The sequence below is a fragment of the Pelecanus crispus genome, chromosome Z (assembly GCF_030463565.1).
Source record: "Pelecanus crispus isolate bPelCri1 chromosome Z, bPelCri1.pri, whole genome shotgun sequence".
Classification (NCBI taxonomy): Eukaryota; Metazoa; Chordata; class Aves; order Pelecaniformes; family Pelecanidae; genus Pelecanus; species Pelecanus crispus.
The window spans coordinates 39,134,125-39,156,966 of record NC_134676.1 but is presented as its reverse complement, the minus strand read 5'-3'; the positions used below and the strand labels follow the sequence as shown (position 1 = coordinate 39,156,966).

The window sequence follows — 22,842 nt, the reverse complement described above, 5'->3', positions numbered from 1 at the left end:
TTTAGTTGTTGCTGAGTACTGCTTGTGCTAGTCAAGGACTTTTCAGCTTCTCATGCTCTGCCAAGTGCACAAGAAACTGGGAGGGGACACAGCCAGAATAGTTGATCCAAACTGACCAAAGGGCTATTCCATACCATATGATGTCATGCTCAGTACATAAACTGGGGGGAGTTGGCCAGGGAGCAGCGATTGCTGCTCAGGAACTGTCTGGGTATCGGTCGGCGGGTGGTGAGCAATTGCATTGTGCATCACTTGCTTTGTATATTATTATTACTATTATCATTATTATATTGTTGTTATTATTTTCATTACTATTTTACTTTATTTCAATTATTAAACTGTTCTTATCTCAACCCAGGAGTGTTTCTCACTCCTACTCCTCTGATTCTCTCTCCCATCCCATTGGGGTAGGGGGAGTGAGCGAGCGGCTGCGTGGTGCTTAGCTGGTGGCTGGGGCTAAACCACAACACCCCTTACTTGTCAAGTGTTTTTAGACAGTTATGTAGATTGTGCCCTCACATTGGCACTTACATAAAGTTCTAGTTTATGAACAAAAATCACGCATATTAATAGCCTATTTGTGTATACCATTAACCAGACTGCTAATCCTGCATCACATGAATATAGAAAAATATCATTTGCAACCACAAGAGAATTGCCTAATTAATTACAAAATTTCAAAAAGGAATGGCAATTTCCTGTAAGAAGAGAAATATTTTAAAACTATTCATTTACATACAAAAAGCAAAACACAGTGCCTCAACATGCCACAGAATTCTACTGCTGAGCAAAATCTAAGCTTCTATTATGAGAAAAAATATCAAACCAGTGAAATGAAGCAAGCAGAAAATAAAGTATGCAAGAAAGCTGTAACATCCCCTTAACATGAAGGCTTTTGTTATTAAAATGTGTCCAACTCACATCTTTTCCAATGAGATCCCTCTGGTTCTCAATGATACCCCATGGAGGAATCCCAACAGCACAGATCTTTCTCAGGTGTGGTGAGGCACGACCTTTCAGCGCATCCCCCACATGCCTGGACACTCCTAAACAGATAATTAAATCATCATTTTATTTCTACGTTCAGAGACCTGCTACAGGATACCAATGAAAGGGTTTCCAATCATTTAGTTCATTCTATGGTTAAGTTTTAACCAGAAACAAGCCATCCCACCCCACTCGTATATTTGCCATGCACTGCAGGAATTGTAAGGCTTAGACGTAATGCACCAATGCTTCAAACTCAACATATATTTGTAATTAATAATACTCATATATGTTGCTAATGGTGCTTTCTACCGCCATAAAAACTTTATTATTTACATAAACGCACAGAACAGTTCTCCTGTAAGGTCACCGGATTGAGTAAAAGCTAAAGAAGTAAAACCATTTCAGTTCCATGGCTTATTGACCCTCTCAGTTTTTGAGAGTAGTCTACAGGGAGTTTCAGTTACTAATAGGCTAATTAATGGATTATTACAATTCAAAACTTTCTTAATTATAAAACACAAGTTAAATTTAGATTTGAAAACTGTTTCAAAAACACCAATCACAGTCTTCAGAACCTAAATATTTTAATGAAGCAGATAAAATTTACTGCAAATAAGTTCTGGTTATCTACTATCAGTGTTTCTTATTATACACAGAATACTTTGCTCTTTAATAAAAAGAATTATTAAAAATACTCAGAATGCCTGTCAATAGCAGAGGAATGTGATGTCACTCTTTGAATTATGCATTGCTCCTTAAAAAAAAGCTTCATTTTGTGCTAAAATACCACAAATTATCAAACAATTTCATTATATTTGCCATAAATGCATATGCTTATATGCAGAGAAAGAATACCAGGGGAAGATTGGAATAAAGAAAAGTAATTACATTACCGCTGTTGATGCCTTCTGTAATTATCCATGCTCCTGTAGTCTCAGCAGCCTTCACCAATCCTTTGCTGAAAACCTGCTTAACCTTTGAGGGAAGCTTGAAATTTTGAATGCCTCCATGAACAGAGATCACTAGCTTTGGCAACTCCATCTGCCATTCTTTAACCATCAGGTGCAACAGCTGATCCAAATTGCTATCATAAGAGAGTCTAATATACTGGAAGAAATAGTAATGGGTAAAATAAACATCCTTTATATACCCCAAGAGAAGAACTTGCAACATCTTACAAAGTTCTCAGCATCAATGTCTTAAAGATTGTGTGCAGGATTAGAACTTTCATGATATTGCTAACATGATAATGCAAAAATATATCAGTAAGCAATACATGCAGCAAGACAGACTATGCTTAACTGCAGTGAAGTTCAATGTAAAAATATCATACACACACTCTAACCTAACCTGCTTTTAGATTCCCCAGCTCTTAAGACAAACAATCTGATATTCACCAAAACCCACTTTTTGTCTGTCTTATGCTGAAATTATAAAAGGAAGTCAGACATATAAACCCAGCATTTATTACCTTGGCATGGTAAGTGTGATCTCCATCTTGAAAATTGATTGTACCAAATGCATCCGTTGGACTCGTCTTTGTGTGTTTTTGCACAGACCATTCTCCATCATCAACCTGTGAGGCAGCCTGATACACAGGCCAGCTACAGTCTACTCCTGGGTGATCTCCAATCAGACGTCCACAGCAACATCTCACATTAAAAATAAAGAAATTATTTTATGTCAAACACACTTGCATGCAACTCTAGGATCTTCATCAGAATAGCCCAAATAGTTTTTCTACAAAGACGGATATTGTAACTTGCTGAGAGGGAATATAATAAAAATTAACCCAGCTGAAAAAATCTCAACAATGGCAAAATGACATTGAATTAATAAATATGTTTTGCAGAATTTGTTCTCTACCTGAGGAACACTAATAACAGTTGGGGGCTTGGACTAGATGATCTTCAAAGGTCCCTTCCAACCCAAACCATGCTGTGATTCTGTGTGACTCTGTAACAGTTTGAGAGTGCCTATAGCAATTCTGACTTGAGCAATGCAGCTCAGATTTACTAGCCTTGTATGTGAGATTTCAGAGGAGTATTTTGGGACACCAAGGTTTGCTATGGTTATTACCACGGGTTATTCTAGGTACTGAAGAAAGATCTAGGACTTACCATCATTAATCAGGAGGAGAGGAGCAACCCTCAGTCTAGAGAGAACTTCAGAGTGACCTTTATACTAACCCTTGGATGCCCACAAAGTGAATATACAAAATAAACAGATTGAAGCACAATGTTAATGGAAATTTAGCAGAAGCTCAGTTAGCATTAAAGGTTTGCAACTGGATGAATAACCCAGATTCCAAATTCAGTCAGTATTAGTCATACAGGATTTGACAGACTCCAGCCTCATCTACAGGATTAACTTCAGTGTAATTTATAGTGACATCTGACAGTCCAGTTTTCCTTTAGACATTTCAGAAGTTAATATACACTGGGAAATGGAGATAAATTCTTCACTTTTAGCCTTTCAAGATACCAAACAGCCTCCAGCAACCCAAACTCAATGACTGCCCTGGGACTGAGATGTATTACTTGTGGATCTAGGGGCAGATTAGATGTAAACAACATCTGCAAAACCCTGAAGAGGTACATTTGGAAAGAGAGGGAGTTTTCTGTGGAGACGAGTGAGAACTAACTGGCGAAAGATAAATAGATTAAAAATAACAAACAAACCCCAAAACAATCCTAAGCAAATTAAGGAAGTGAACTGTTTCAGAAAGGCACTTTTTGATACCCAGAAACCATGAAATTATGTTTGCACTCCAGTTTTTCAACACAGGCAAACTACATTTGATTGATTCAATGCTCTGCAAAAGCAGACTGGAGAAGGAAGACTCCCACACTCTTGGGGAATTAATAACTCAATTAAACAATCTTATTCCATGGAGAATTAAAGAGTTGTAGAAGCCTAGCACTGCAGAAAAGACGTGAGCTCTATTGTCACATGTATGAAGATGGTTAGCTAGAAGTCAGAAGGCAAGAAAGACTACCAAAATGCCCAAATTTTTGTGAAGTTAATTCAACATGGACTAGCTAACCTAGACCACCTATACCTTTCCCTAGCTGAGACAAATAGTAGGATAGAATAGAAGGAAGTCAGGCATGTGTTCAGAACTGAACCCTGGAAAAATGAAGAGGAAATGCTCTACCTGGGGTGGGGGGAAAGCCTCACAGAGGAGTTTTTACTGCCAAGTTATTCTAATCAAAAGTACTGCCTGGTCTGGCTCACTGCATGACTCCACAACCATTTGCACTGTGGTGGTGGCAGAAAAAAAACCAGGGATTAGCAGAGGGGGCCCAGGAGCTGCTGAAACAAACTATTGTTGACCCCAAAAGCAAAACCCACTGTAATTTTGCCTCCTCATAGGCAAACCAAGGCAGATCAAGGCTCACAGACTAAACAAAAAGTATCCAAGCTGGAACTTGGCAAATAAGCCAGTCACACTAAGTCACTTACAGATATGCAATTAAATCACTGTTTCAGAAGACTGTGAGCAATCAACACAGATGGAAGATCACTGCTGACATCATGTTATCAAATAACATATGGACTCAGAATCCACACTCGGAGTCACTACAGAGACATATCTAAACTAAAAGTTTTTCAGAGCAACATAACTGCAAAGCAGATAGCATAAAGGAAGCAGATTTGGATAAAATCTGCCCACGAAGAGCGTGAGGCCAATGACTATACCTGTTGAAGATTCTCCCTGCATACCTCAAAGGAAGGACCAGAAGAAAGAGATAGTTTTGATTTTATTATTGGCCAAATTTCTCTACAGCTGAGCTATTAGCCTCCTTGCTCCATTTTTTCTGCTTGCTTTTTGGGGGCACTCTAGGGTAAGAGACAGCAAATGTCAGGAAAAAATTGATCTTTAGATGAAAGATGAGAAAAAGCATAGATACCCTATTGTTCTTTGGTGCTGAAAATGCCTTGTGGTCACTGTACTGCTCCTAGAGTGGTCTCACAAAAACAAGACCTTTCATCCAGGAGTCATTCTGAAAGACAGAGAACCAACAGCAGTCCCAACTAAATACTACATTACCTTAGATTACTCACTTAGACACCACATTACACTGTCTGATGCAGCAAATACCAGTGCTTGGAAGGACAGTGCTGAAAAACAATCAGGCTCATCATCAATGGATTAAATTTTCTAAAATCTGAATTAATTTCAGCCTATCATCAAAATATGAGCACAGAATGACTATCTATCTCATATATTACTGTTCCATACAGGGTCACATCCGCAGCCTCTCCTGGAGCAGCAAGAGCCAGACCTTTTCAAAGCTGAGATCCTACAGAAAGGAACTAACCATCTGACAAGACAAATCAGTGCAGTAACCTTGAAACCGAGAGGCCCAATGAACATTGAACTATTTTAGTAATTAACATCATTTGCACTACATACTTAACATTTACATCTAAATGCACCCAGAAGTAAGCCGCATTCAGAACAGCTCAGTTTTGCTGAGCAGGCAGTGGAGAAAGTGCACACAGACCTAACACACAGGTGTGCAGGGTACATGCAGCTGCTTTTACCTCAGAGATTACCATAGCAAGAGGTATGAACTCAAAAGGACTGGTATTTCCCAAATTACTCATGCTCTGCTCCAAGCTGGCATGCTCACTCTCTCTAGACATCTCGCAAGAAGGGACAAGGTGCTAAGGACTCCTGAGCTACCTGGGAGGTCAAAAGCCAAGACTAAGAGGCTCTCAGGAAGGCTGAGGAAACTAAAGCAGAACATTACATACAGCTGTTTAGTTTTTTTTCTGTGAAGTTTTGTGCTGTGTGCATAGTGACAGGGCTCAAGGAGGAGAGGAGCTACCAGGCAGGGATGATGGTCTAGTCGGGATCGCTTGGGAGCACTCGACCCACACACGTCCGTGGGACCAGTCAGGCTGCACCCCAAGGTGCTGAGAGAGGTGGCTGATGGTCTTGTGCAGCTGCGCTCCATCAGCTCTCAGGGGTCGTGGAGGTCAGGGAGGTCCCCAACAACTGCAGAAAGGCAAATGTCACGCCTGCCTTCAAAAAAGGGAACAGCCAACCTGAGGAACAGCAGCCCAGACGGCTTCCCATCAGTCCCAGGTAAAATCAAGGAGTGAGACCTCCTGGAGCCCACATCTGGGCACAGCAGGGAGAAGACAGCGAAGGAGAGCAGTCAGCAAGGATTTACCAAGGGTAAATCATGCCTGACCCACCTGACTGCCTTCTGCAACAAAATCATGAGGATGAGAGGAGAGCAGCGGATGCCACCAACCTCTCCTATAGCCAGGCTTTTGGCACTGTCTCCCTCGGTATTCTTGTACCTGGGCAGGGACATTACAGTCTGGGAGGGAGGACACATTGGCAGGTGAGGACCTGACCAGGTGGTGGGCTCACAGGGTCGGATGCTGCCTGGAGGCCAGTGTCAAGTGGGGTCCTGCAGGGTCTGTGGAGGGCCTGTCCTGTTCAGCATCTCCACCAGCGACCCAGAGGAGGGGATGGGATGGAAGGCACGTGCAGCCCTGGGGAGGGGGCAGCTGTGGGGCACAGCCCTGGGTGCTGGCAGGCAGGGAGCTGAGCCGGGACCACCCGTGTGCCCAGGCAGCAATGGGGGCCAGCGCTGCCTGTGGTGGTGTGAGCAGGACATGGCCCAAGGGCCAGCGAACGGCAGGGACTGTCCCCTCTGCTTGGTGCTTGTCAGACCCTGTCTGGGTGCTGCCTCAGTTTGGGTCCCCAACACGGAAGACACACCAGCAAACTGGAGGGACTTCAGGGGAGAGTGTCCATCCTGGTGACAGATGGTGGGGCTGGAGCCCTCGCCCTCTGAGATGAGGCTGCGGGACTGGGGATGGTTCAGCCGGGAGGAAGGATGGTTTTGGGGGCATCCAACAGCATCCCCGGCACTGACAGGAGGGGATGGAGGAGATGCAGCCGGGCTCTTCACAGCAGTGCATGGCAGGAAGGCGAGAGGCTGTGACACAAGCCAAAACATGGGAGATAAGGAGAAGCTTTTTCACCAGGAGGACAGCCCAGAGGTGGAGCAGGGCCTGGGGAGGGTGGGCTCTCTCCAGCCTTGGGGTTTTCACACCCCAACTGGGTGAAGCCCTGAGCAGCCCAGTCTGACCCACCGGCTGAGCCTGCTCCGGGCGCAGGCAGGGGCTGGAGACCTGCCCAGGTCCCTGCCAGCCTGAGTTGTGCTGTGATCCTATGAATATATCATATGCATTGATTCAAAGCGTCTTTGCAATGACTTTGCCCTCTTTGCCTCAAAGGCTCACTAAGCTACCAGTGAAGGAGGGAGCAATGTCAGTAACACAAAAGCAGACTCCTGGAAAAGTCACACTTTGAGCAACAAGGGAAAGCTGGAGGGCTGACAGTGAGGTAAAATTAACTGCAATAGCCAGATTACAAAATCTGGTGCCCCAGCAGGCAGCACTTTAGAGACTCTGTCCAAAAAATACGCATAAAAGGTCAGATATAGAGACAATTTGTGAGAACACCTCAGATGGATGCAGAAGTGTAAGGGTGCAGAAGTTCGGCACCACGTTGCTGAATATTCATGCAGTGAGATCGGTCTAGGTGCTGTCTGGGATGTGTCTGTAAGCACTGCACTGAAGAGTAGATGGAGGCCATTTGAACACACCAGGGAAGTATGGACAAAGGTGCCAGTAAGTTACTCAAATTTGATTAGCAAATACTAAATGGAGTTATTCTACTTAGCATTAGCAAATAGTTGCATAACCCACTCATAAACTGTTTGCAAACCTTGCAAGTTCTCTGCAAGTAAGAAATCATTAACAGATTTCATTTGCCTACAATATTAGGTCAAATTATAGTAGGCATCAAGTACATTCACATCACTTTTGGACTGTTGTGGAAAATTACAGATCTCAGGAGGCCCAAAACCTGTTTCATTGCTGATCTAATAAATACAATATAACCAGTTATAACACTCATGCAAAAATTTTTTCCCCTTGTCAGGAACAGAAAAATTCTCCTAGAACAAAGCTCTGTGTACACCTTAAGATATAGAAAAATCAAGAACAGTTAACATTTGGGAGAACATACTTGCAAGGTAATGGCTGACTGAAATGAACATCAGACACCCACACACATTCTGCAGATATAGACAGACCAACAAATATGATTCACATGAATTTAAACAGCATGAAAATGCTCAATGAAAAGTGGAAGAAACAACTACAAGGTAAAAAACCCACAAAGGTATGGGATGTCTTTACAGAGAAAGGTGAAAGAAAAAAAGAAACCCACCCAGTGGGGTGGACATTTCCAGTTTCTCTTCCTCCCTTTCCCACTGTAGTATTCACATTCATGCAGCTAAACTGTGTTTGATTAGGAGGTGATCTGGCGGAAAACTAATCTTGGTTTGGTTTTCCACTCCGACAGGTTAATTTTCATACCAATGAGCTTCCCAGACCAAATACCAACATGATCACTTTGCTGAGGGAAGGGGGAGAACTGCAGAACTGCTGTAGCCTTGATTTAGATGGGATTAAACCATCATATTTTGAAGCACAAGTTAACTGCAGCTTAGATACCCACGTGGGTATCTGCAGGTTAAGGTTAGCAGGAAGCATTAAAATCCTTCCTGCATTTCTACTTCCATAACACCTGCAAAAATCTTTGCTTCGCTACTCTTCTGGTCTAAAGCAACATAAACACATGACCATTCCCTCAGAGGCAGTTGTCCCTTTCTGAACAGATGCCGCACAGACCATTTGACTTGCTTATAAGGCCAACACCATTTTGTATATCAGCCCTTTACAGTGGTCTGATTTCAAGTAGCAACTTGTTTGATTTTTGGAAAATGTGAGTCTTGTTTCACATAAATCTTAGAAGCAAAATAAAATGAGAAACATAATGAAAAAGCAAATAATCATGCTCATGCATGTGACAGGACTAGTTAGCACCGTCCTGCTAGCTGTTCGTTATGGCAAACTCATTGTTTTCTGTTGCTTCAGCCCTTAGACGCCTTTAAGACAAAACAAATGTCAAGGAAAGGTAAAATTTTTGTTCCAAACAACTGATAATTTATTATCATAAACATACAGTACTGAAAACTGTTTGGGAACACCAGCTGAACATTGGATTGAAAACAACTAACACATACAAGCCACAAAATACTAGCTGTCTGAAAAAAGCACACACAACTTAAAAGCACTCAAGTGATATAATTTTTGTTGCTTGCCTTCCCAAAAGCAGGGACTCAGAATGCCCACTGCAGAGAAGATGAAAAAATCTTCAGCAAACCTATCATCAAGGATGTTTCTATTACCCTCTTTCTTCTCCCTTTATTTTGTTCTTCCTCTTTCTGTAACTCTTACTGTTCTCCACTGTCTTCATCTTGCTCTCCTTCATACCACCCAGGATATAGCTGGAATTGTCTCCCATTTAAAGGCACATTTCTGCCTTTCATTCCTCAGGAGAAGATTAAGACAAACTCATCCACACAAAGTATTTGGATAAAATTTTCTATTGTAAATAAATTAAAGTTTATCGTAAATTTTATTTTACCCAGATTTATGCTAAACATTCTCCATCACATCCCCAGAAATTCTGCTCTGACAATATAAAAGGAAGGTTATTTTTGTTGTCATTACTTCCTTGACTAGGAATGCCCATCACTAATGTTAGGTCATTATAAAAATCATAGATATATATTTATGCACTCCTACCTGATTAAATTCTCACACACCTGGCATCCAGCAGGACACCTGTGATAAAAGATGGATAATTAATACATGCTCGTATAAAAGAAAACTTCTGTAATGGTATTCATAAAATATCAAGTCACCTATGAAAAAACTCTCATCCACGGCATTAAAGGCTGTGTTCTTCTACATTCAACCCTGGAAGATGTACTGGGTAACTTCAGTGATTTTTTTGGCATTTTACATCTCAGACCGCATGTCAAATCTGCATTTCATAGATGAGTTATCTGTCTTACCTACTCTACACTATCCATGTGTTCAAAACAATATGATCAAAATTACAAGTTTACATCCTCAGAATGTGATCTCACCAAGTTTATTTAGGCAACACCATCCACTAAATACACAATCTGGAATGCCAAATTATGTTTGCTTTCTCAGGTCCTAAAACACAGGCTGAGGATTTGATCTTTTCCTTACTCTTTTCACACTCTATGCCAGCCTGAGCAGAAACTTCTATCTCAGAAGACTGTGATCAGCAGCAGGCATTATTCTGAGGAAAGGAAAATGATGGTAGAGGATTAAGAATTCCAGTGCAGCAGTAACTCCATGTAACTAAATCTCTCAATTGGATGCCATATCACAGTTTTGGTTATTGGTCTGAGAGCAACACACAAGAAGCCTAGCAAGGTCAATTAATTGCCAATTTCCAATTCAAACAAACAGCCTCATTTAAAATGTACTGGTGACAGCATCTATGAAAACCCATACACACCAGCAATCACCAGCTGGGGCATTGCAAAACTTCATCCAAGCTAGACACAGTGCCCATAAAAATTATTCTGATTCTTTCTAAATGTAACAGAAAGAAAGTGAAATTCATTGTTTTACCTGTGAGGATCTTTTGAACTGGGGATGATGTGTGCACATTCTCTTTTACTGAAGACCTCTTCGATCCAAGATTTGGGGGACTGAAAAGACATTTCAAATGTAATTCTATTCCTGAACTTAAGAACATAATGCCAAAAATTGCACTGTAATGTCTGCATGGCTCTATATGTATAACACATAACTCAGAATGCTTCTCATCACAATGTGAGATGAAACCAAACACTGTAAGCTGAAGTTACAGCTCTGAACAGTCCTAGCCCTTCACCCCCAAGCTTTACACAGCTCCACAGAAATATCAGTATTAAAATTTATTCCCATCCCTCACTAATAAACATGAAAATTATTCAGAGCATCTGTTCAGTAGAGGAAGTGGTAAAGATAAATCAGAACTGCTTGAAGGACAGCACTTCCCTTCTGCCAGAAGACTAGCAAATGGCAGTCTTACTAAAGCTATGTCAAAAAAGGCAAGATTTTCTTTCTGCCTGAAAGAGACGGTTGACTCCTTCTTTTATTATTCTTAACAGAGCTAAGAACAGATTCATCCCAGTTATGTTTGCTGAACTAGGACTACAGTGAAATGCAAAAGCAGGGACCAAAGACTAGACCTAGCACCTAGAGTGTATGTCAGGTGGGTTTTTTCCACTGGCCTCCTGGGACACTGTGACAACTGTCTCAGTGAAGCCTGTTGCAGCTGAGTAAACAGAACAGTCACTGTGGTACACAGATTTTCTTCAAAGAATCTCACTGAGAGTCTTTGAACCTCTTTCTCTTCAGGTTTACCAGGATCAAACTCCCTGAAAGGAATGACAGTTTCTGAATGCTGAACTTTGAAATCTCTGGGACTGAATTTAGTAAACACTGGAAGCAAAGGCTTTTTTCTTGTCATCAAAGGGAACTACCCCCACAGTGAAACATGCAATGGACACATACTTTATCATAAAGAGAAAATACAATTATACCCACCATTACCATCTCATTGTTCCTCATGTTCATTTCACTCTTTATCTGTTGTCTACCTTATACATAGACAGCAAGCTCTCTCGGACAGGGCACAGTAGGGTCCTGGTTTATGATTAGGCATACAAGGCAAACAGTAATCAAGTAATAAACATTGACCCCTTATTCACTCCCCATGTTTAAAAACGACTGTTCCTCTGCAAAATGTCTACCCTGTAAAAATACTTACAGTAAGTACTTGTCTCCATACTTGTTTGTAAAATGTGTCTTTCATACAATGACTTAGAAAAGAATTAAATTCATGAAAATGCCAGTAATTCAACTTATGAAGAGTACTGCTGGGAGCATTTTATGGAAGGAGTTCAGCAATAATTCTTATAAAAGAGAATACCTCTCTTTTAGCTCCTGAATGGAGTTATGGTCCTTAATAAAGCAGGACCGTTTTACTTCAGCTTCTCATGCCTAAATACCCCCACATAATCTCCCAGCCAGTCATGCAGTTATGGAGGGCCATGAGCTACCTGAGTGAACTGTTGGCTTTTCTGCAGGTGGAGACCCAGCTTCCACCAAGACTAATGGGAGTCCTACCTTTGGTTTTAAAGTACTCTCAAACAGGTCCCCACTGACAAAGATGAAAGAGATCATTAAAAAGCAGTTTGCTGGTCTTAGTATGCATGCATATTCTTCCGGAAGCAACTAATTGAATTGTGTCTGGTTGAGCTTTGAATGAAGGAGTAACTGTGTGGAAGATCCTCAGGGCTGGACAGAGCACGGGCACACAAGAAAATTAGCTAGCTTAGAAAGAGACCTACTGAAGACAAGGTGCAAAAATTAAATCCAGAGAAAAACCTTGGAAAGAGTGAAGTAAATTTCATTGCCTGAGGGCAGGTACACACTGCTCTCAAAAACCTTCCAGTAGTATTCTCATTAGCAATCAGTATTGTTTCATGCTTCCTAAACCACTTTATTGTAGTTGTTTGAGCTACCAAGCAAAGCAGTGAAATGTTTCTAATATTACAATACCCAGGGTCTCTAATTTTTCTGAAACCCATTACTATTGCTGGTAATATGTTTTCAATCAGAACTAGGGAACAAGAAGTCTTTTTATGTTATGGGATGCCTTAGATAAGAATGAACTTTACTAAGCTTTTCATTAGCAGGAAAGGGTGTGACAGAATGGTCAAGAGGCTGACAAGCCTTACAGCATTTGCTGAGAGAACATGCTCAGCCTTGTGAGGGAAGAACAACATCCAACTGCTGTCAGTTTAATTTAGTAAGAGCACGAGTAGTTCAAAGTAATTTTGAGTAAGCTGTTGGCATCGCACAGTCTCAGGTAGCTTCCCTTGAGCTACTTTAGCTCCAGCATGACATAATCTGGAAATCAAGCATTATCTGGGTACCTTCCAGGTGTGAAGGCCAGCATTGGAGGTATACAGCCCAGTATATCTCCAGGGGAGCACTGCATCAGCCTAGGCACCAACAGCAAAACATGCTGCCAGCTGAGAAAGGCACTGGCACTCAGCTAATCCATATGTGAATACACTTGAAAAGGGGCATCAAAGAAGTTTTTATCTCCAGACCTCAGTGTTCCTCATCACTAAAGTTACACAAGAGAAGATAAAACACAAATCAATAATTTTAAAGCAGGGAGAGGTCATCTGGTACACAACAGGTGTTTGGTGTCATTATTTCAAACCAAAGTATAACTTACAGTCCTCAGGGATGGTAAGATACTGTGTGAGTTGAAGTTACAACATCTAATATGGGAGATGAAAAGGCTGCTTCTCTACTGTCAGCTTTTTGAACATCTAAGTTGTCTCCTAAAAAACATACCTTGTTTTAAAAAATTATCTTTTTTTTAGATTTTGGAGGGCAGTTGGGGATTAAGACAAAAACATCAACACTTAAAATTCTGGATGTTTTGTGTATCCTTTTCCAATTTGGTCCAAAAGTACCTGTGTTTTTCTGCAGCTGAGGCAGTAAGGGTAGCGACCAACAAATTCAACAGCTGATCAGGCTGCTCTAGTCACAACAGGTCAGGCTCAAGGTCCAATGACGCTAACGCAAAAAAAACCCCTATAGCTTCTGATCACGTGCCGTGAATCTAACCTTGCTACTACAGAAGTCATTGACAAAATTCCCGTTTACTTCAGATGAACAAGGTTACTATGAAATTTACTTCACCTCTGAATCTCAAAGCACCAAGGATGCACGTCACCTAGCGGCACAGAGACTCCCCCAGCACAACAGTTATCTCAGTTAACTCCACTTCAGGATTCCCAGTGAATAGGACTGAAAACAACATTTCAAAGTGCAATTGATATGATACTGGGAGTTTTCACCCTGCCCTGCAAATAAACATAATATCTTCCCAAACAGATATTTCAACATTAATCTTTGCTTATTTACAAAAAGAGTTTGCTGGCATGTTGTCTATACTGCGCTTTCACCTCCTTCCTTCTTGTAACTTTTCCATTTAAAAAAGCAGTACTTAGCGTATCATCTTATGACCTGATGAAGGCTGCAACTGTAACATTTATTTTCACCTCAAACGATAAGCATGTGAATATAGCAAAAACCATTGTTTGCAAAGTCCATCATTTTTTTCTTTCATGACGCTCCTGAACAGATGGTACTACTTATCAACCATAGGAAAAAATAAAATACAAGGCTGTATCGCTGTATTTCACCTTGTGAAGCACAAATTTCAAAACTGAAACATTGTGAGATGCAACACATTTACCATTATTGTTAATTTTATATAGGCTGAAATCTTCACTTAGTATGTAAAATTTACACGATAACAATAACATTAATTTCTTAATCTAAGGCTTTACTTAGGTTTCTAAGTTAATTGTGTAATCAGGAAAAGGGTTGTCATTTAATTAAACTTCAACAACAAACTAAAATTTCTCCCGTCACTACAGTGAGGTACATATACTTCAGCCAGCATCAACCCATATCCTTTCTACCACCGAACCCTAAAGGAGACAAAAATACACCTACATGTTCCTTCTGACTGGCAAATTTCAGTTCTGATACACAGAAGACCTGAAGCCAAGTTTATATTGCAATTTTCCTTCCTATTTTCCTTCCAGAAAGTCCTGAGACCTTGTTTGGGAGTTTTGCCTTCTCATTTCTCACCAGGCTGAGGATTAGGCTTGCTGCTTATACTTCCCTGCCACAGAAGAGGCTTTGGAGATTTCTAGACTGATATAGTCAATGGAGTGGCAAGAGTTTGGCTCTGAAATTTAAGGCACATGAGTAGTTTTTAGAAAACTGCTTTTAATCACTTCTCCAATATCTTTAATGTCTGAGATCCTTGCATAATATGGTATTAAAGGGACACTGTCAGGTCAAATTTGCTTAAACATAAATAATGTTCAAACATGAAGGTTTCCAGAAGTAAAGAAAGACATGAGAGCATAAAATTTAGGGAAACACCTGTCCCACTCATTTCCTTAAAATCCTTGCTGACCAGGAGCGAGAGCAGGCAAAACATAAAATCCCAGCCTAGCACAGAGGTAATCTGTCCTCCAAAATGCAGGGGTGCCATCAGCAAGGTGAGTGGCTGTGCCACCGTCCCGCCGGGGTCACCACGCAGGTACACCAGCACTTGGCTCACCTGTTCCAGAGGACAGGGCGACACAGCCCTGTGATGACCTGCTGTACTGGGGCCCGCACTGCTTTCACCACTCACCCATCCAGCACAAACAGGTGAATGCTTCAGGTTTTGCTGCTGCTTTCTTCTGCCCCAGCCCACCCCACTCCCTTGTAAAGGACTTGCCAGAGTCCAAAGCCTTTAGGTGCACGGCACCAATTAAACACTGATAAGTAGAGGCTAATGTGCATTTGTCCTGCTCTGGAATTAGCTTTACTAAACCAAGATCTGCAAGAAACATTCAGCCCCTTCAAGACCAGACAATAAGCACCATACCCGATACCACTGGTTGAGTATCAAGCTCAGGAAAACCAGGTTACACTGCCAATACTAACCAACAAATTTTTAGTACCATTAGCTGTACTTATGTCCCCTTTGGTGCGAAAGGCACATATACACACATTTGCGAATGAAACAGCATGCACTCCAGACGCTATTCAATTCCCTGCAAAAGGAAATTAAAAGGCACACATCTCTGTGTCAGAATAATTTCACCCATTATTGAAACATAACCATTTATTGGACAAAACAGCAGCAACTGCTTTTAATGACACAGTGTAGACCCAGGCAGGGGCAGATAATGAGAAATCATATAATGACTAGGCAGTTTAAGTAACAGGCCAGTTCATTTAGGCAAAGTACAGTCATGCTGGAAACTAGCCAGACACATCAAGTTGTAAGTCACTACTGAAACTGCAACAAATTTGTACTCATAGCAGAAAGCAATAAATTCTATCTTGTGTCTTAGCCAAAACACTACTTCAAGAGCTAAAAAGTGCTGCCAAGCACCATACCTCATCTCTGCACACACTGTGTGTGTGGTGCATCCACTACACACAACCACTTTTCTGTGTCAGTTCTCAAGAATTTGGGTTTTCCTACAGATCTTAACTGTTAGAGCCACTATTTTTTCATTGCTGAGCAGGTTTGGCAGAATCTTAGCAAAAAAAAAAGGTATAGTTACTTGCAGTTAAGAAATTATTTGTTACCCTCAAAATTATTAGATGAAAGCAAATACCCATTAAATAGCAACAGATATCCTGGGACTGATAGATTTGCCTCAGGGCTCCAGCATACTTACAGGGTACCTGTAAAGAACTCTGATGAGTTCTCTGATGAGTTACTGCTGATGGCAAGAAATAGAAATACCCAAAAGATCCAAAACTGATTTGCAGTGACTAGGAAGGAAGGAGACACCATTTTCAGGTGAAAGCATACCTGTAAGAAATCAGTGTAGGGCAGCGTGTCACCAACCCTTATTCAAATACACAGTGAGGGAAGGGAAAGAAGAACTTCCCCTTATTACAGCCACTGCAAGAATCCAGCCTCTGTATTCAGCACAGTGTCCTAAAATATCTCAAACCCTTTTAAAAATTAACTACACATAGAGCAAGTCATTGCAAGAACATTAGATACCTGAAACGCAGCCAGAGTTCTTGCAAGCTAACACTCAAGACTATTTCACAAGAACTCAGCCTGTAATAAGCACATTGGTATCTCTTGAACTCTTACCCCTGGGAACTCCTCCTGAGTTATAAAAGCTAAGGTGGACTTGCAGGTATCATCATTTTATGCATAATAATTCTTAAGTGAAAAACCGGACTTCAGCAGTATCTCCGCATCCCATGGCAACTGGTAAATTACTGCCCGCATTAAAGAGATTTCCAACTTAACAGGCTGTCTTGCATAAGCTTTTTGGGGCAGGAACTTTCTGGTTCAGCATCCAATACACGCATGCTTATGGTATGAAGGAATATAACAACTGATTGTAACAAAGAACGCCCCTTTGGATCCACGTAGGCTAGAAGTCCATTGTAAAATTCCAGGGTCATGTGCAATAAAATATGAACCCAATGTGGGGTTTTCAACATACTCAGGTCTTCTATAATTTCCTTGTGTTCAGGCTACACTGTTAGAGGACAACAGCCTGGCTTTGTAACACAGACATGCTGTGGTTCCCCTCACCTCCATCACTACAGTACATCGGTACACCCCTTACTAACTAGCATCTTTTGCTTTTCTAATCTTTTTTACTTGCTCCTTTGCCCAAGTGTTCAGGACTCTGCACATCTGTGGAAATACTGCATTATAAGTAATTGAATTTGCAAGCAAATTTTCATCACTACGTTTCAAAAAGACTTACAAAAATATTATGCAAATAATTTCATTTGAATGCTTCGACTGCTGTTCACCAGTTCACCATGCCCAATTATAAGACAACTATCAGATCATCGCAAACTGCCTTTGCAGGCAGACTGCAGATTCAATAGCACTGAAAAGTTTCTCTATTTTCCCCTTTTAAAGATAATATATCATTTCAGGTCACAGCAGAATTGCTGTGATTATTTCCTAGTAATTAATTCAAACACATCCACTGTAAACATATTCTCAGATCTTCACAGACACACTACCTACACTAACAGAAGTCACCTGTGCTAGCAGGGGTACATGCAGCCCCAAGTCAGAGAGGGATAATAGAACTTGTTCAAAATCTTCAGTCACAGTGAAGAGAGAGTTTAGATTATTTTCCTTAGCACAAATGGAAGCGTGTCAGCTTCTCAGAAATGCATAAATTCAGTCTTCAGCCAACAGCGTGCTATGGCATTTTCTTTCACATTTAATCAACCACGCTTAAAAGCTATGTATGCCTAAGTGCTTTTCTGGATTGGGGCCTTACATTGAAGGCTCATAAAAATGTTTCCAACATTTTGATGCCAAACATAGCCAGTAAAACACTTTGACTGTAATGGGCTTGCAACATGTTGCTTCTGATCTCACAGCAGACCATGCAACACAATTGGAAGAATATTTCTGAATGCAAATAGCAGTGGGGTCATGCCAACAAAATGAAGGAAATACCGACTACAAAATCTCTCCTTGTCAAAGAAGCTCTGGCTTGACCCCTGGAGCACAGAGCTAGCCAACTGACAGAAAGCTCAGCCCAGTCTGAAAGACTAGGCCTTTAATTAATTTATTACTTTTTACATTTATTAACTACTCAGTTAAGCCTTTCTGCTATCCCTGAACATACGATGTTTTGGAAAACCACACCAAACAGCACTCCCAAGAGCACGTCAATCTCAGGGTGCAGGTACTCATGGCAGGACCCCTGTTTTGCAGCTGGAGGGTCCAAGCAGACTCTCCTGTCCCCCTGCACAGCCCATGGCACTGGACTAGAGGGGGAAGGCCATAGAGGCCCTCACCTTAACGTTTCTGCCAACAGCCCAGGCTTTTGCAAATGAGCTAAACACAAGAAATCTCAAACCACAATTTATTTTCCTGAGCCCTATCCTTGAAACAGGTCCCAAAAGCATTCATAAAAATCCTATATTGGCATTAGACATCTGCAGATTACTTAAAAACAGGTTTCCTCGTCCATTCCCCAACTGGAAATGACAAAAAGTCACTGTGACACGAAACGTAATTCAGCCTTCTGCCTAAAAATAGGCCAGTCCAAAGCCCACTGCTCTAGAAGCACGGCAATTGTTGATGAAGTTTGGTTATTGCTGTTTCATAACTGTGGCCCACACAGGCAATGGAAAGATCAGCTTAAGGCTGACGGCAGCTACCTTGCTAAAAGCTGACATTTGTCTTACCTTGCCAGCATTAGAACACAATATAGCACTGTATATCATCTCCTCTTAAAAAACCAGCATAAAATGTGGATTATTTAACAAGCTAGTCATACATAAAGATACAGAAAGACATCTTCTAAAGATTTTAATTGATGGAAAACAGTCCAAATTGCAGACTAAATTATAAAAGACACACAAAACTTTTGGCAAACAAGAGCAGGCACCAGTAATAGAGCAAGAAATAGCAAATTAATCCAAACTATATTTGAAAATTATTATAAATCTTAAAATATAAGAATGGCCTTATTTACTCTGTCTCTTTTGGAGACAAAAGCAGGGTTTCCTTAATAAACACTCCGGCCTGTCTCACTGACAATATTTTGGAAGTCAGTGGTACCATTCATATTCCAAAGAAAATCAAGCATTTGTTCTTCTTATACTAACTACTCCAGTATAATCAGAAAATCCCACAAATTCAAGCAAGTTATATGCACCCTTTGAAATCATCTTGTTGCAAGTCATTTTAAAGAAGTGAAAACCCAGGCAGCTATAAGAAAATGATGCTTCAGGTATATTACTCAGAGGGTCAATACGATGCTTCAAGTCTTGCTCAGATTTCCACTTCGGGATCAGTGGAAGCCAGTGCTGCTTCTTTGTTCAGCACTTGATGTTAGCGAAGAGCTAATGAACTTGCTGTTTTTGAAACTGGGTCTCACCTGCCTGGCACTGAGCGATCACAGAGGTCAACGACACACTGCTGTTACAAATGCATTCTTCCATCAAAGGATTCAAAATTACACAGCACAAAACTCTTCCCGGTTTAAACCAGGAGGAGGAAGAGAATTACCTGCTGGTAAATTTCAGAGCTTCCTTTTGTTGGTTTTACATTTTCACAACACAGGAATTAATACTGACTGGAGAGGTGACTCTGAAGACAGGACGTATCTAAAGTAACTAAAGTGGAAAACAAATGCAGTTTGCAAAATTCAGCTGGAGGAAACATGAAGGGCCCAAGTGAGTCACAGTTCGAGAGCAATCTGTTTTAAAGTGTAATACTATGAAGCTGAAAGGATGTGAGTGACCCACACAGCTCAGCCCTGGAGCCACATGACTGTTCACTGTCACTCCTGTCAGCATCGCTCTTTTTGCTCCATCGCTCGTCTCACACAGTAATAATATCTTCATGGGCTTGACAGCTGTGTACAGCAGCCCTCACACACACTGCAAGACAGGCAGACTGTCACGGGACTGAAATCCCATTTTCCAAAGAGGTAGGGAGCACAGCTTGGATGATTTCTGAGGAGGCTAAAGGCGTGGTCCCACCTCTACGTTTCCCACCTGGCCACAGCTCACCATTCTCTGGAGCTCTGGAGCCTGGAGCCCTCAGCACAAGAGGGACATGGACCTGTTGGAGTGGGTCCAGAGGAGGGCCACAAAAATGATCTGAGGGCTGGAGCACCTCTCCTATGAGGCCAGGCTGAGAGTTGGGATTGTTCAGCCTGGAGAAGAGAAGGCTGTGGGGAGACCTTATTGCGACCTTCCAGTACTTAAAGGGGGCCTACAGGAAGGATGGGGGCAATCTTTTTAGCAAGGCCTGTTGTGACAGAACAAGGAGTAATGGTTTTAAACTAAAGGAGGGTAGGTTTAGACTGGATATAAGGAAGAAATTTTTTAAAGTGAGAGTGGTAAGGCACTGGAACGGGAGAGGCAGTGGAGGCCCCATCCCTGGCAACATTCAAGGTCAGGTTGGATGGGGCTCTGAGCAACCTGATGTAGTTAAAGCTGTCCCTGCTCAGTGCAGGGGGGCTGGGCTAGGTGACCTCTAAAGGTCCCTTCCAACCCAAAGCATTCTATGATTCTATGATTCTCCTCAGCTCTGCCCACCCCACCACCTTGCAAAAAAAAAAAAAAAAGCAAAAAAAAAGCTTTCCTTTTGTGGTGCCGTCTTGCTCTTAAATATAAGTCACACTGTTAACCCACTGAACGCCACAGACCCACAAAGAGCTAGCTGCCTCAGCCCAGCTGGAGGAAGAGCCAGCCACAGCCCGGGAGCAGCCGCTGGGGACTGCGGGGACGGAAACACCCTCCTGCCCCTCTGCCACAGAGGGCATCTGAACACACCCTCGGGCTCTCCACTGGGTCTTTCCATGCCTTCGACCTCGTGTGCCGGGATACATTCTGCAGCGGCAGCCTTATCACCTGGTTTGTTGCACTGGAGGTTGCAACAGCAGCCAAAGGGACCCTCAAAAGCTTGGGTTTCCCCAGGACCGGGAAGCAAGGAGCAGCTGCAGTTGCTGTTTATGCTGGGCTGGACAGGACGGCCCCGAAGCCATTGCCATTGCCAAGGATGGCCCCGAAGGCATTGCCATTGCCAAGGACAGCCCCGAAGCCATTGCCATTGCCAAGGGCGGCCCCAAAGGCATTGCCATTGCCAAGGACAGCCCTGAAGCCATTGCCATTGCCAAGGACGGCCCCGAAGCCATTGCCATTGCCATTGCCCTCCCAGCACTGAGCCGGGCTGCAGCTCCTGGCCCCCACCGCGCCAGGCTGTGCTCCCAGGCACACTCCCCTGCAACCTACAAGGTCTCTGCTCCATCCCGCTGCCAACTCCTCTGCCCCGGGTGGCAGCCCCAAAGCCCACACAGCCTCCCTGGGAGCGCTCCCTGCTCACCAAGCTGCCTGCCTGCATCTGTGTTTGGACAGTCTCGTGAGCTGCACTGGCACAAGGGGTGCGGGAAGGGCTGGAGCCAGGGCAAGGAGGGTGCTGGGAAGAGCAGGCACAGGGCAAGTTCACAGGGCGGGCTGAGGTTGCATGGCACCACCGCCCAGTCTTTCCAAAATGCTGGTGAGCTGGCGGGTGGAGGGATGGATGGATTTCATAAGCACTTGGGATTCACTAGTAGAAGCTCCTCTACCCCTTTTGGGGGGTTAAATTGCGCCAATAAAATGTAAACAAATGCAGTAGTTTATAGCAGCAGGGCTGTGATCAAACCTGGGATCATCCCACCCCAGCCAGGCTGGTAAAAAATTGGTAGCCGCAGTCAGACCTCAGCAATGCAGCCTAACCCAGCTGACACCACAGTCACAACAGGCTACCAGCCCTTTACGGATGTGACCGAGCCCCTCATCACCTCTGTGTAACCCCTAGCACTACATGGCAGCTAGGAAACAACTCGTAATGAAAACATGTTATTTTTTGACACCCAGGGCTGGCACCAAGGCGCAGCCATGGCTGCTTACCAAGTTCCAGACCATTACACATGAAACGACTGAAGGCTGGGAGGTGAGTGTCTGCCCCATCACAGCTCCTGTGCAAGGCTTCATCATTACTGACAACACTGAAGAGGGCTGAACTCAATTCTCACCACTGAGATGCAATAATTAGGAAAAAATAGAAGCATTCATTTCATTAGCAACCCAAGGACATTTGATTTGGAAACTGTGACAAGAAGTCACAACCACCAGCGAGTTTTAAAAACTCCTTTTTCTGACTTGCATTTATCAACATGCAGCACGACAGCACACAGCTGCTGTCCCAGTGAAAGGAATAGCAAGAAACCCCAAAAACTGTTTTTAGGTGCCTCCTTCTGTTCCCATACAATGGACAGAGGGAACTGGACAACTCAGAACAGTGTGTACCAGCAACGGTGCTACAGCAGAGATGCAAAGCAATGCCAGCACCAAGAAAAGGATGAAGACGAGTGCTTAATAAATCCTGCCTTTCTTGAGGCTTAAGAACTTTAACTTAGAGCTATGGCCCCTGAAAGGGGCCTCTTTTCTTTCAGGACTGGCAGGAGAAGGTACACCCTGCTCTCAAAAATTGAGGTAAAATGTTAGAGATGAGAACATAAAGCAAAAGAACTGGTAATTCAAAGCATACAGAGTGGATCACAAGGGTCCACCTAGTATGCATGTTACACAGAAATATGTTTACGTATTACAAGACTCGGGGAACCTTTACACAACATTTGATAGAGCCAGTCTGAAACACCACCGAGGGAAGATTAAAACTTGCTAAATCATGGCCACCTCAGCTTCCTGTTGTGCTGTGAACTGCCTGAAGAGTCTCAAACTCATTAGTGCAATTCTCAAAAAACTGGA

The 22,842-nt window shown here is 42.5% G+C and overlaps 1 protein-coding gene across 1 annotated transcript in view; it reads right to left on the bottom strand.

Moving 5' to 3' along the window:
• Positions 1–22,842, bottom strand: part of TRPM6 (transient receptor potential cation channel subfamily M member 6) — a 94,527-nt gene that overhangs the window by 68,995 nt on the left and 2,690 nt on the right. The window contains exons 2-6 of the mRNA XM_075727092.1: positions 10,549–10,628; positions 9,682–9,720; positions 2,462–2,642; positions 1,884–2,097; positions 922–1,046 (exon numbers count right to left, since the gene is read on the bottom strand). Coding sequence (XP_075583207.1) covers positions 922–1,046; positions 1,884–2,097; positions 2,462–2,642; positions 9,682–9,720; positions 10,549–10,628 — 639 coding nt within the window. The remainder of the gene's footprint in view (positions 1–921; positions 1,047–1,883; positions 2,098–2,461; positions 2,643–9,681; positions 9,721–10,548; positions 10,629–22,842) is intronic.